Source organism: Apus apus, chromosome 1 (genome assembly GCF_020740795.1).
Source record: "Apus apus isolate bApuApu2 chromosome 1, bApuApu2.pri.cur, whole genome shotgun sequence".
In the NCBI taxonomy this organism is placed as follows: domain Eukaryota; kingdom Metazoa; phylum Chordata; class Aves; order Apodiformes; family Apodidae; genus Apus; species Apus apus.
The window spans coordinates 95,205,742-95,220,649 of NC_067282.1; the positions used below are offsets into that span (position 1 = coordinate 95,205,742).

At 36.5% G+C, this 14,908-nt stretch overlaps 1 protein-coding gene across 1 annotated transcript in view; it reads left to right on the top strand.

Annotated features, from left to right (window-relative positions):
* The window catches only part of ITSN1 (intersectin 1), a 142,088-nt gene that overhangs the window by 37,955 nt on the left and 89,225 nt on the right, over nt 1-14,908 (top strand). The window contains exons 5-11 of the mRNA XM_051631369.1: nt 5,373-5,533; nt 7,011-7,190; nt 7,794-7,887; nt 10,882-10,982; nt 11,653-11,716; nt 13,463-13,600; nt 14,555-14,670. Coding sequence (XP_051487329.1) covers nt 5,373-5,533; nt 7,011-7,190; nt 7,794-7,887; nt 10,882-10,982; nt 11,653-11,716; nt 13,463-13,600; nt 14,555-14,670 — 854 coding nt within the window. The remainder of the gene's footprint in view (nt 1-5,372; nt 5,534-7,010; nt 7,191-7,793; nt 7,888-10,881; nt 10,983-11,652; nt 11,717-13,462; nt 13,601-14,554; nt 14,671-14,908) is intronic.

Consider the following 14,908-nt stretch of genomic DNA (forward strand, 5'->3'; position numbering starts at 1 on the left):
TTATAAATATCAAATCTGATCTGGTTCTCTTATTTGCTGAAGACTCAGTGAAAGTTCAAATGTCCCTTTGAAACTTCTCTTGCCTCTTAATTAAACAAGGAAAGAAGTTTTGTCTTAAACAAGACATCCTTTCTCCAAAAGTGTTCCGTATGCATTAGCTTTAAATAGGTGTTAACAAAACTAAACAGTTGTAAATAGTCTGACTAAAAATCTCTTCCTCTCTGAATTATTCAGTTTTTCAGCCTCTTGAGAGGGAGAGAATCATTCCACTAGTTCTGTAGTTGTCATAGAGACAAGACCTGAACTTGGACATTTTTTTAAATAAAGCTGAACTAAAACTTATTCATGCTGCCTTTATAAATCATATAAAAGCATGTAGACATTCCTTTCTCACTGTCGCCTTTTTTTCTGTTATCTCTCAATTAAGGGAAGTAAATATTTAAGTAAAAATCTAGATCACTTGTATATATTCCCAGCTTGAATTAGAATAACCAAGTAAGAAAACAGTTGCATAGAAAAAAGAAAGCCCCCCCCCCCCCTTCTTTTCCCACAACTAGGATTATTTGACTCTTTTGATCTATCAGTGAATGTTTGCATGTAAACTACCATAGATTACTGCTGTCCCACAGAAACAATAGAAGTTAGACTGTTCAGTGGCAAGAAGTCCTTTGCAACCTGCAAGGGACACTGAAGTATGCTCAAGACTGCATTGAAAATGTGAATCGTTGTTTGTCTTAGCTCCCAGGGGTAAGATTTTGAAGTGGCACACTTACTTTGTGAATTAATAGTGGTAATATTCAAATGTTGTTTATCTAAATCTCTTTTAACATTGATACAGATCCGTGAGTGCTGTAATAGAGGGTCGTAGTTCAGGAGTAATAAGCCCAGAATTTCTGTGAAGACATATGAAATGAACAACCCTTTTCTATCAGTATTACTTATTTCTTGAATAGATGGATAAAAAAAAAAATTAGGTAGCATTTGATTATTAAAGGGAGAAAAGGGGACGTACAACTCTTAAAAAATTTTCTGATCCTAGAAATATATAAGTGAATGCATGCTGTGTTTTGGAAGTGCTTTCCTATTCTTAATGAGTCTGCTTGTTTTGAATACAGTTGTTCATATGAACTTGTCTTCAAGATAAGAGCCTAGCATATGTCTCATAAAGGATTACCTACAACTGTATGTGGACAAGCTAATGCTAATACAAAAGTTTAATCTGTTTTTTTGGCCATGGAAGTTCTTGTGTAAAAAAACACACCTGGGAAAGGAAGTGCAGGAGGGATTGGCCTAATGATTGATTGGCCATACTGCTTTCAGAGCTCTCTGCAGAAAAAGGAAGCCCTCAGTCTCCATGAGTTTCCAAACATATTATCTCATGAGTGAGAGAATTTTGTTTGTGTAAGTGAGCAGTATAAAGATTTTCACTGTCTAATATTTTAATTAAAAATTAATTGCCATTTTTGTGTAATGAAAAAATAATTTTCACTAGAACTTCAATAAATGCTAGCTAGTTAGCTGAAATACCAGTTAAATGTCTTCTGCCTCAATAGCTGATTTGAGAATATCCTGCAGCTGTTGTAATTGTTTTCTAAGATCAGACTCTAAGGAGTGTATCTTATTGTAATTTCTGCTATTAATCAAGCTTCCCCAGAGTTCATGTTCCTCAAAAATAGTAGCTATATGGTTTTTAGCATTGAGAATTCCTGTGTCCTTTCTACTTGTCCTTCACTGAAGTAAAAAAGTCTCTGGACCTCAGTGAAGGAAATGAGTGGAATTGTTATGGTCTGTTGTGACAACTTTACTGTTCTACCCTTTACAGGCTTTGGAATCTGCCAAGCTGGTAATCTATTAAGAAGCCTCTAAATAGGCTTTGAATTGAGACTGCAGTGGCTTGGAAGATAACTGGTTTTAAGTAGACTATAATCTGGCTTTCTTCTAAAACCCTTTTGAATGGTGGCCTCAAAAGGCATCTCCTATGTAGCCTGTCTCTCTGGAATTAAATGAGAACTAAAATAATCAATGCCATCTGTTTTTAATACATTTAGAGTTACTTATTTTTTCAGGACAGACTAAAGCCATTGGTTGATTTACCTATTTCTGACATATGCTTCTGTCACAACCTTCTTAAATTTGTGTCCAAGTGTGGGAGTGGTAGATTATGGGTGGCAACTCTCTAAGTTTTAACTCTTTTCTATATGTGCGTTGATTAAGTTACTGATGCTAAAGACCCATTTTATTCCATTATGGCTGTTTTAGAATGCATTATGGGATTGCATGATCTAATATGGGAATGAAAAACTAAATAAAACCATTGTTTTTTCAACAGCAAAGTTTCCTTGTTTAACACTGTGTGCTATTTCAATGGAGATAGACGCTTTGTATGGTAATCATAAGCATATTTAACAGAAAAAATACCCCAACCTGTGCATGCTTTGCACCTCATAAATGCAAAAATAATCAAGTTGTCTTTACATTGTGCAGAAAAGACAAGAGAAAGGAGGAGGGAAAGATCATATCATAGAATCATAGAATGGTTTGGGTTGGAAGGGACCCTAAAGATCATCTACTTCCAGGGGCAGGGACACCTCCCACTAGAACCAGGTTGCTCAGAGCCCCATCCAACCTGGCCTTGAACTCTTCCAGGGATGAGGCATCCACAGCTTCCATGGGCAACTTGTTCCAGTGTCTCACCGCCCTCACAGTGAAGAATTTCTTCCTCATGTCTAACCTAAATCTACCCTCCTTCAGCTTAAAGCCATTATCCCTTGTCCTATCTCTACAAGCCCTTATAAAAAGCCCCTCCCCAGCTTTCCTGTAGGCCCTTCAGGTACTGGAAGGCTGCTGTAAGATCTCCCCAGAGCCTTCTCTTCTCCAGGCTGAACAATCCCATCCTGTAGGAGAAAAATATTATCAGCATCTGAAACCTAGCATTGTGATGAAGCCCACTGCAGCTATTCTCATTAGAAAACCCTTGTTATAAACACAGGCCTGTTCTATAAAATACGATGAATATTTAGTCAATGTTTAATCTATTTAGTGCTCTGCCCTGGTCCTGGCCAGACCTTAAATGAAACAAATTTAAGGACACTACATTATTCCAAATTTAATCAGAAGCAGAACAGTGAAATTAGATAGAGTTTACTGTCAGCCACTGACTGTATTTAAGGTGATGTTTATTCAAATGTAGCACTGTAATGTAACAGCATGACACTAGGTTCAGCAATTAGAAATGGAAATTTGTCCTAATTTTGCATTAAAGATTTTGTCAGACAAAAGCTGATTTTTGTTAACGAGCTGTAAAAATGTGTATAAGTTTGGTAGTGTGTACATAATGTTTCTCACTGAAATTTATGCTGTTAATTTAAATAACAAAGCCATTGACATAGAGTAAACGAGTTGAACAGAAGGTCAGTCGCTAAATTAAAAGCTACAGATGATTATGTGACTAGGAGTTCAATTAAAGCAATGTGACTGTTGCACATCAAAGTTTCTTATTACCAGACAATTAATATTTTCTTATTTAGAATGCAAAGACTTACTGTATTCTACTTGTACACTCTGTAAATCAATACTCTCCATTGTCTGGAGAATCAAGGTTGCCTAATGTGATATTTACTCTGCATTTTCATGACCATGCATGCAACAGGTTGAGGGACTCCGTGTTTTAGTAATGGAAAGGCTTACATTTTGTAAGTCACAGTGTTTGCAGATGTAGAAGCCACCTAGGTTGAAAAAATAAGATTATTTTAAATACAATTTGTGTAATTACTTTGCTTAAACGCAAAGATATAAGGAACTTGTGACTGTTTGAGCTGTTGGAGCCAGTTGTTCACTATGGAGCTGGCTGATGTCTCCATTTTTTGAGAAACGAATCATCTTTGGGAGCCCTGTGACTGCTTTGAGTGGAGTCAAAAATCTGCTAGAATAGGTTTATCCAGATCAATTTGTCTAACTTTGTCCCTAAGCACATCCTCAGCTCCCTAGCTAGATAAGCCTGGTTTTTACTGCCCGTTTCCACTGGGCATCTGACAGAGGAATGGCTAAGCAAGTCCTGAACTAAACTTTCATTAAAAACCCTACACATTTTCCTTGTTGAATAATTCTGAGTTTTGTTTAATTGACTCCAAAAAGGAATGGTGTCTGCTTGAAGCTAATTATCTGCTCCTGGTTTCTATTGTTCTTAATACTCTAATTTTCTAATGAGGCTTTCTAACCCTCAGTATTCACTCACTGTATGTTGTTTACCCTCTAGTGCAAAAGGGAGCACTTTAGAAAATACGTCTAGCCATTAAGTTACTGACATTCTAACATTCCAAGCACTTTCTGCCTCTTGAATATTTTGGATTTGTTAGACTCGCAGCATGTATTTCTCCCCAGTGAGACTTTCAGAGATCTGACGTCACTGTTTATCGGTGGTGACTAATGGATGTTATATGAACTGTTTTTGTTGCAGTACTTTCTTAATAACTTTTCACATACTTGCATGAAAGCTTTGCTTGACAGGGATTGATCAGAAATAAAGCTCTAGCTTCAATAGACTTCCTGGGTCCTTTGAATTGTCATGTCTTTGACATGACAATGTGTACATTAACTTAAAAATATATATTATTCCAATACTGAAATGTGTACTTAATTCTTCAAATGAACGCAGAGAAATAAGCATGATGTTTCAAACTTAAGTTTACAGCTGATTTAGATTATTAATATAAATTTACTTTTTTTTTTTTGGTTTGCAATTGCAGAAACTAACTTCTTCTTGCTTCCCTCCTGCAACGTCCCAACCCTATTCCCTGCTGAGCATGGTTTTCTTAACCATAAACGAAGAAACAAAAAGAAGACTGTTTAAGTCAGACTACTTTGCATGAAAGCTTATTTCTGGTCAAAGTTCCGTGTTTTATCTGGAGTACTGATATTTAACTGAGAACATATTTATACACCTACAGATATAATGGTGTTTAGTGAAGTGCAAAGATTTAAATAATGTTTTATTTAAGGTATAGATGAAGTAGAGATTTGCAGACTAAGTAATTTGATTCCCCGTGATGCTGTTTGTAGTACCATGTAGTTTCATTTGTGTGATTTTGCATTTTTTGTAGAACTACCTTAACCCTTCTTCTCTAGATGCTTCACTGTCATTTCCTCAGACAGTTGAAAATTGACTTAAAATATTTATTAATCATTCCAAGAAAGAAATGAAGAAGCTTTGGTTTAAACAGTGTCTTGTTTCATTACTATTTTTAGCCTAGCATACTTAGTTTGGGTGGAAATTAATTAGTCTTGAATATACATGCCTGTGTGTGCACTCTCCCAGGTTGGTTCTGCAAGTTCATAATTTAAGAATCTGACTCTGAAAATCTTGTATTTCGTAGGGCTCTAGCTGACATGAACAATGATGGGAGGATGGATCAGTTGGAGTTTTCAATAGCTATGAAACTTATCAAATTAAAACTACAAGGTTATCAGCTCCCGTCTGCACTGCCTCCTGTCATGAAGCAGCCACCTATTGCTCTGCCTAGTGCACCAGGATTTGGTAAGATCTTTGTTTTCCTCCTTCTTAGCTTGTATTGTAGCAACCTAAGTTGAATTTGGTTGTTTTGCAGTTTCTAAAATAAACTTTTAGGAAAAAGTACTTCTAAAAGTATGTAGACCCGAAACCACATACTGCCACATGCATACATGTGCTCTAAAAAAAATCTCAATGAGCTTTTTCAGCTACCCAACCATATTGAGTAACATAAGTTGAGATCCTGTTTCATTCAGGACTTATACTGCTCCCTATATGTTCCAAACAAAAGTGTTGGCAGGGAAAAATGATGGATCAAGTAGCTGGGCTAGTACATTCCAAAGTGATGGGAGTTTTGTTATTTATCTCTGGTTTTCATTAAGAGGTCTCCAGCTTTGGCGAGATGAGCTGTGTTTTTCTCGTCTTTTTGCAAATCATGGTAGTAATGCACCCCTCTGTTCTTATTTTATGAACAGTGCTGCACTGATATTAGGTAGAACAGCTACTGGTTCAGTTCTTGTGGTTAGTACTGGCAAGGTCCTCATCATTTCAAGAAGAGTAGGGAAAATGAGACAGTGAAAAGAAAACAACAAAGTGAAGCTAAACCTCATGTTTGAAACCTTGATGATCTGCTCTGTTTTGTGGTGAGAGGTTCTTTACCTTGAGTTTTTAGTCACTGCTGTGACTCAAGTTGATTGGTGCCTGAGAATCACTGCTGTCCTTAAGAAAAAGGAATAGTGCATTTGATTAACTGCTTGCAACTGTGTTGTTTGATCAGCTGTTGCTTCCATAAGTTTTACAAACAGTTTCATTTTGACTGTAAGAAATCAGTGAAATTGAAGAGAACAAATTCTGGTTTAAGTGAGAAAAGGCATATTAAAGTCAACCTCCCAAAGAAAACCAGAAAAATCTGCTTTTCTTTTTTCTTTTTCAGTGTATACTTGATCTCAGCCATTTGCATACAGCCTTACTCTTCCTATTGCCATGAGTGGACCTCCTTAACCTGCCTGTTATCCATGCAACTGTGCTTACACCTAAAATACCTCATTACTGTGCTTTACCCTACTATCTTTTCACTGTTTCATCTTGACAATAGGCTGCAAGCAGTTATCCTGAAGCTTGTTCTTTTCAGCTGTGGCTAATGTAGGCTTTGGGTTCATTACTCACTGGAAGTTGACAGTGCTGCTCTTCATTTAGTTCAAGGCAAACAATTCTCTTCTTCAGCAAATGCAAACAGATTTTTTTGGTTTGTGTTGCATCCAGTGTGATCTTATCTGCCTACATTATGAAGTGGTATGTTATTCCCTCTGCATTGTTTTATGTTTCCCTGCCATGCTAATGGTGCAGTGGACTGTAAGTGTTCTTTGCAGGGGTGTGTGGAAGTTTCCATTTCAATTTGCTCTTTGATTTTGCATTTATAGCTGGGCTGCAGGCTGTAGTTAAGAAGTTATATCATATTAGAAGTCTCTAAATTAGAAAAAAATTCTCCTTTTCTTGCCCTTAGGTATTGGGGGCATTGCCAGCATGCCATCTCTTACAACTGTTGCCCCAGTGCCAATGGCATCTATTCCAGTAGTAGGAATGTCTCCACCGTTAGTATCTTCAGTTCCTGCAGCAGCAGTACCTCCCCTGGCTAATGGAGCTCCTGCTGTTATACAGCCTCTGCCTGGTTTTGCTCATCCTGGTATGCTACATACTGAGACTCTATTTACTCTCTTGCTATTAACAAACTAATTTGCCATTTTCTTTGGATCCAGAGAAGAATAGACATGGAACTAGCCTTTCTAACTTTAAATAATGACTTTGGGTGAGGACTGTACTTTGATTTAGCCCAGTGTAATTGATAAGCAAACTTAGGCATATCATACTTTAACAGTCAGTCATGTTGACCAAAATCTTAGCCCTGTTACAACAGCAGTGTGATAAATCTAACTTGCCAGTAAATGGTTGCCTGGAAATGTTTCCTCTCCTATCTATTGATAGCTATTGAAGTGCTGCTACTTGTTTGTATTACTTTAAAATACTGGAATACATATGATTTATAATATTAATCACAATATTATTTGATATTGACAGTGTTTGCATAAAACGGTGAAAGTAAAAAGACATGAGAGAAGTGCCTGTGTGGTTTCACCTGTTTTGTTGGACACTCTTAATGTTTTTTAAAGAGATATCACTAAGAGAGCCATAATACTTGTGTTTATGGTAGTAATTAAATTAATGTCATTGAAATTATGTGGTTTAAAATTCATAATACTAATACATGCATGTATTCTTTTATTTATAGCCCCGTTGCCAAAGAGTTCTTCCTTTAGTAGATCTGGACCAGGATCACAGCTAAATGCAAAACTGCAAAAGGCACAATCCTTTGATGTGGCTAGGTAAGTTGGTATGGAATGAGTGTATGTGTGTATCTGGTTCCCCAGAGTTAGAAAAACTACTTCTCCTTTGCAAAGTTATTTTCTGAAATAATATTTACTTGCAGAAATCAATTCCTGCTGAGATACTACTTCAGGATTTCATGGGATGCTGTGGTTTTACAAGGAATGCTCCCTGAGCATTGAATTATTGAAATACAATAATTAACTTTGACCGTTTCTTTTGACACTGTTTTCAGACTCTTGAAAACTTTATGTTTACAGCAGCAAATCCTTTTCTAAAAATTATCTTTGTTGTGTAATATTACACAGGCACTCTTGTTAGCGTGAAAACATAAGAAGTAATATTTTTTTAAAATTAGCAACTCTAGGTTTATTTTTAAAAGCAAAATATTTAATAGTTCTCATATTTTAAATGCACATCATGTAACTTTCTAATACGTTCTTCAAGTTCTGTGTGAGAATTTGCATGAAAGAATTTTGGATTATTTCAAGACCTAGGAAAATGTATGGTCAGGCAAAATCTATTTTACTATGTTCTGAAGAAGTGTTTCTAACAAAATAGAACTTCATTAGAGGAGATAAGATATCATCATAGAATGGGTTGGGTTGGAAGGGGCCTTCAAGATCATCTAGTTCCACCTCCCCTGCATGGGCAGGGACACCTCCCACTAGACCAGAATGCTCAAAGCTCCATCCAACCTGGCCTTGAACACTTCCAGGGAGGGGACATCCACAGCTTCCCTGGGCAACCTGTTTCCAGTGTCTCACCACCCTCACAGTGAAGAATTTCTTCCTCGTGTCTAACCTAAATCTACCCTTTTCCAATGTAAAGCCATTACCCCTTGCCCTATTGCTACCTGCCTTTATAAAAAGTCCCTCTCCACCTTTCTTGTAGAGGGAGACAATTATTTCCCAGGGTCTTTAAAACTTAAAAACTTCTCACAGGTCTGTACTACAGATTTTATTTTTATTTTTTGCAAGAAGCAAGCAGGTTTGGGCATTATTTAATTATTTATTTTTACTCTGCATATTTTTCTTCTGCCTGGTATTAGACAAGTGACGGTACTGATTATTGGCAAATAGTATTAAAAATCTTTCAAAACAAATAATTCTTTTTCTCTTTGAAAACTATTGCTGTCAGGAACATAGTTGTGATGCTCTGATATAATCTCCAGAGCTACAAGAAGATACCTGCTTTGTCTGTAACAGCACTTCTAATATTTGTAATAAATGAAGTTCAGGGAAATTTAGCTGAAATGGCTTCTAGACGTTCCATAAGTTTTGGGGTTAACTAGATCTGAATCTTGCTGGTCACTTTTATTGCCAACAGAGGCCTGAATCTCAGGTTAGATGACTTCTTTTCTGAGGTGAAATTGCATGCTTCCCTGAATCTGCTTGGGCCAGGGTTGAAGCTTCCTTAGCTCAATTGCAGTTACTTCAGTAACTGAAATGTCTGCCTGCACTGAAGGGGGATATTCGTTCCAAGACTAATGCTGAGTCATGAACTGGTCTGTGTCTTCAAGTATTATTTTTGAGAAAACAGCAGGATAATTGGTTTGCATAGTTTATGGAAAGGGATGAGGAAGAGTTAAGTACATCAAATTGAAATGAAATATAAAGTTGAAGTTGTTTTTTTTTCTAGCTGAGAATTATTTTGAATTTTTAAAGGGTGTAATTCAAAATTCCACTTGCAGTGCTTTTATCACTCTGCTGGGTCACCAGTAGTAAACTCATGGCATACATGGTGTTTGGCATACATGAGTCAACTGTTTTGTCCTCCAGGATTTTTTCTTCCAAAACTCTGAGTTTCTGTGAAGGGGAGTTTAATAAATTAATTTTTAGTAACCTTACTTCACAGATCAAAATACATATATATGTAACACAGAAGTAGACCTAATGAATGGAAACTCCAAACCTGGCAAAACTGGTGAGGGAAGAATTTGCATGAATAAAACTTAAATAGTCAACATTTTATATCTTCTTAAGTTTCAGATTTTTTTCCCAGTGTTTAAGATGCAGTTTGCTTTTGCTTTACTCCCATGAAAGATTTTATTAAAGCACAGTAATTTGGAAACAGAAAATAGAAATAGAGGTATTAGCTGTTCTGGGTTTTGTCATGTGAGAGTATGATATTAGGTCAATTAGAAGAGTATGCATATACTCCTTCTCAGCTCAACTTTGAAAGATCTTACCATGCTATCTGCTCAGTGGACCAGGGAAAAAGAATTTGGTGGTTTTGTTTATTTTTCTTTTTACCTGTAATGTGGTGTGCTGTTAAAAATATGTATCTGATCTGGCTGTGTTTTGGTTTTTTTTTAACCTTAACAAAAAAGGGCAAAGTTTGAATGTGCCTAAAGACAGAAAAACTGTGCTCATTGTTTTTCAGTGTGAAGACTTGTCAGTCTCCAAGCATGGGAAGTTATAGCTGCAAATAACAGCACTCAACCTATGGTGTGGATGAATTAGAACTGAGAATATTACATTTGTCTGTTGAGTTCCATTATTAGCAACTTTGCTTTCAAGTATAGCTTTTCCACACTTTTTTCCTATGTTTTCAGCATATTTTACATTTTTTTTTTTCTTAATTAGCTTACTCATTATTTGGCTAAGACAACCATTTAAAGACAGGGTAAACTGAGATGTTAATTCTGCTGGCTGTAGTAAGGAATTTCCTTTTGCATGTTTAGGTAAAAGCTTTTAGCTCCTCTAAACTGTTTAGGTTACTTCATTCCCTGCTAGTAAAGGAAACTGCAAAACTCTTAGCCCTGTCATTCAGCTGTATCAAAACCCACCTTCAAAGACACTGAATGATGATAAATGTTTTCAAATAAGTCAAAGCTTTTATGGTTTCAGGAATACGATTTTGTGAAATTAACTGTTTCAGGCATAAAACTCCGTCTCTCTGCAGCACTTCATCCTGTTGTATCTTTTAGCATCATGTGATTAAATTTAAAATTGTGTTTTCCCCTCTCCTTATCCTTTTTCTAATTCTAGTGTGCCTCCTGTGGCAGAGTGGGCTGTACCTCAGTCATCAAGACTGAAGTACAGACAGCTGTTCAATAGCCATGATAAAACAATGAGTGGACACTTAACAGGTATTGAAGCAGTTTTTGTTGTCTCCTTTTTTCAAACTGTATAAGGTCAATTATAGTAACATTTAGAATGCTATTCAGATAGTGAGAGACTCTCATCTCTCCCTGCTATCACCATCAATATTTTTCTGTTCATATCTTGCAACTGCTTAATGATCTTGTTTAGGAGCTTTTTTAGGAGCTTAGGATTTATCGTAGCTGGGATCATTATATCACCTCCTTTCTTTTATTTTCTGCAAAGTAGATGGGCACTGGGAAATTATTCTTAGAAGGGGTACAATGAGTTATGCAAAAGCTTGTACAGCCTTTTACAGTGATCAGTTAATCCACTGATGAGGGTGCCTATCCTATTTTCAGAAAGAAAATAGAATGGTGCACTGGCTTAGTTTTACTAGTTCTGTGAGCATCTCTTCGTCTTTCATAGTTTGTTTTTTTTTTTTAATCTCAGTGATTGTTGTGGAGAAGGGAAACGTTATGTATTTTTTAATACTTTGGGTTTGGGTGTGAGGTGGAGAACCTAGGGATAGCAGTATGTATAGTCCATTCATGCTGATGGCATCACTTCAGTATTATCTCTTCAGAGCTAAGCTCTGCTTGTGCAGTAGCTGTTTGGTAATGCAGGAAAAGAAGAAAATTGCATATCAGTTCGTTAATCCTTGTTTCGCTTTGTTAGGTCCACAAGCAAGAACGATTCTCATGCAGTCAAGTTTACCCCAGACTCAGCTGGCTACAATATGGTAAAAATAAATCTATAAATTTCTACCAAACTGGAAACTGTATTTAAACCTCTATACTGTATACTGTGGATTGTTTTCTCCTTTTTCAGGCTCCCTCCACTGATCACTATATGTTGCTTTTTGTAATGTACAATTTTATAAAACAAAACCTGCACTGCTATGCTTATATTCATATTACTTCACATAAAAAAGAGCTTATTTTACATAATGCACATAGACATTTCAGAAGCTGGGTTTCAATTATGGAGATTTTCAGCCTCCTGTGTCTTCCACATCCCTGGCCATATGTGATAGAGCAGCAGTGGAACTTTAACATTTGCGCAAGTAGCACAAAGCAAAGCTTAATCCAGAACCACACAGTCTTTGAGATTTGTCTGCCTTTTAGGCAAGTTTCTAAGGGCCTCTTTCCAATGGGCTGTAGTTATGTATGTTTAAAAGAATGGATTTTTAAAAGGTTTTTCTAAAAAAACTACTATAAAGAAAAAAAATCAACCTAATCATCCAGCAGACGATTAGCCAAAAATACTTTTCTTGTTGCCACTTAAGCAAGTTGTGTGGGCAGGTGAATGATGTCAGCATAGTTCAGGAGTTCTAAATATAACTCTTAATTTTTGACATTAAAAACTGCCAAGTCCATTGAGATAGGGAATGGATTTTATAGCTTTTGTTGTCCTAAGAAATGCTCCCTTTCCTGACGCTTACTCTTTGGCAGTGGAACAGCTGTTGCCGTTCTCTGGGGCAAGATATGTCAGTTTGTATTGAGAGAGGATTCACTGACTCAAAACCACACAAAGTGAAGTACTGATGTGCATTGCAGGGTGTCAGCAATTCTGTAGCAGCTGTTTTGGTACTTCTGTAACAAAGATGTGGAGCTAGACTGTTAGGATAGCTAACTGTTAGGATCAATTATGTCCTTACATGCTAGATTTTGATTCTGCTGGCTTGTTCCTGTGCCCCAGATGAGGAGATCGATAACACAATCATGGATAAAATGGGGCTATAACTGTCTTCCTAATTTAAACCCCATAAACAAAGTCTTGTACCTTGACACATCAAAGGAATGTATCTGTTGTTTACCTTTGATTTTCACAGTATCATGGGAGATATTCCTGCATCATTACAGTGCAGCATGCTAGAGAAACAAAGTTGATGTTGAGGCTGTTAAATTTTATCCAATGACACTTTAATAAGAGTAAACGAATTTTGTGCATCTAGTGGAGTTTTATGCCATCCAGAGCTGTTACTCCAAAATTTTTAATATGTGCATAATGCTAACATGTTTCTGTGCTTGTCAGGAAAAGAATGTTAATGGCTTTAATTTTAATGTAAATGTGTTCCTTGGAATGTAAGATAGGAGCTGTCAGGAAGGAAGATGACCGAACAAAAAAGTTCTACCAAACATCTGAGCTGATTCTTTTCTAATATGTAGAGGATGTTCACAAAGTGTTCAAGAAAACCCCATTGATTAATGTTACTTAAATAGGATACAGTACAGGCAGCACTCAAAGAGCCAGTGAAGTAGGAGCCATGGCTATAAGGATAGTTTCAAGACAGGTATGCATGAAAAGATTAGGAAATGGTGAAGCAGTTGGTTTTTGCTTTTTATTTGTTTTCAAGAAACAGTAATGTAAAAAAAACAATTAAAATGTAATTAATTTGGAACTGCATACATTAAACCTATGACTTTTAGCAGTGATTCTTTTAATATTTAAGAATTTACGTTCTTTGTACTTCTCCTTTAAAAAGGAATCTTTCCGATATTGATCAAGATGGAAAACTTACAGCCGAAGAGTTTATTCTGGCTATGCACTTAATTGATGTTGCTATGTCTGGTCAGCCACTGCCACCTGTACTGCCTCCAGAGTATATTCCACCTTCGTTTAGGTAACTGGTCATAATTCTGGAATCTTGCTCTTAAATTTTTATTTCATTTGGGAAAACTGTCCTATGTAAAGGACAAGAGATTGAAAGGTAACCCCTCTTCTTTTTGTACTGCATTAATGGCACAGAGTGCCTTCTTGTGGGAAATACTTGTCTAGCTTTTTTGGTTTATTACAAGTACTGGATGTGGAAAGTAGGAAGAATTCCTTGTAAGAATACAGTTTTGGTCAATGTTTTATGCTAGCATACATTCCAAAACATACTCAGTCTGGCTATAGGAAGATAAAGTGTTGTAGTTCACTATATACTACTTTAGAGCAAATGGGATGTATTGGAATTCAAAACATTCTATTAATTTTCACTGTAGCAAATTCAAGTGTCTTTCGAGACAGTTCTATCTGTTAATAGTAGTGGTGAGTCATTACTTCTGTTTCTCATTTACTTTTTTTGTGGAGGAATAAGTGGGAAGACAGTAACAACAATAGAGAGAAATGTTTGCATACAATCATAGCTTTGTGTTCTTTAAGAATCCTCCTGAAGATTACAAATTTTTCTGTTTATTCCATGTGGGGTCTTGTTTTTAGCTTGTCTATAGCAAGCTCTTCCACTGTCTTTGCAACTTCTGCTATAGTTTAAGATGGCATTTCCCCAACTTCAGAATGAGCATAAGTAAAAGGTCTTGGGGATAGGGTTGAACACTTCTGCAAGTTGCATGGTGCTGTGGACTTTGTACTAAGTTTCTCAGATCACCAGTGTGTGCTGTTGGGACCCTGAAGGATGCTGGTATCTTAATGGCAATGGCTGAGTAAAATCCTCTGGCCAACACTGAGGCAACATTAAATATAATTTAAGCATTACATCATTGCATTTAATGTATGATTTTGTCATTAAAAAAAAAAAAAAGTTTGGCAGGCATAGGATCTTTTAAACAACTTGGAATTATCATTTTGTTGACAGAAGAGTACGCTCTGGTAGTGGCTTAACTGCTGTAAGTTCAGGATCTATAGACCAAAGGTTACCAGAAGAACCAGCGTTAGAAGAGGAACAGCAGCAACTGGAAAAGAAATTACCAGGTAATTACCAAGCAAAAATAGAGATTTCTTGTGTGCTGTCATCAGAGAGGTGTTACCATCAGTCTGTATGCTGTTGATTTATAAATGCTTATTAAGAAATGTTTTCTTTCCAGATGAGTTTGTGACATTGTCAGAGGCGTAACCAAGACATTGCTTGGTCCAGCTAATTCCTGACTGCTGCATGATCCTTTGTGTTAGTGACAGTGGAGTTATGAGCAACATTCAGACTGCTTATCTT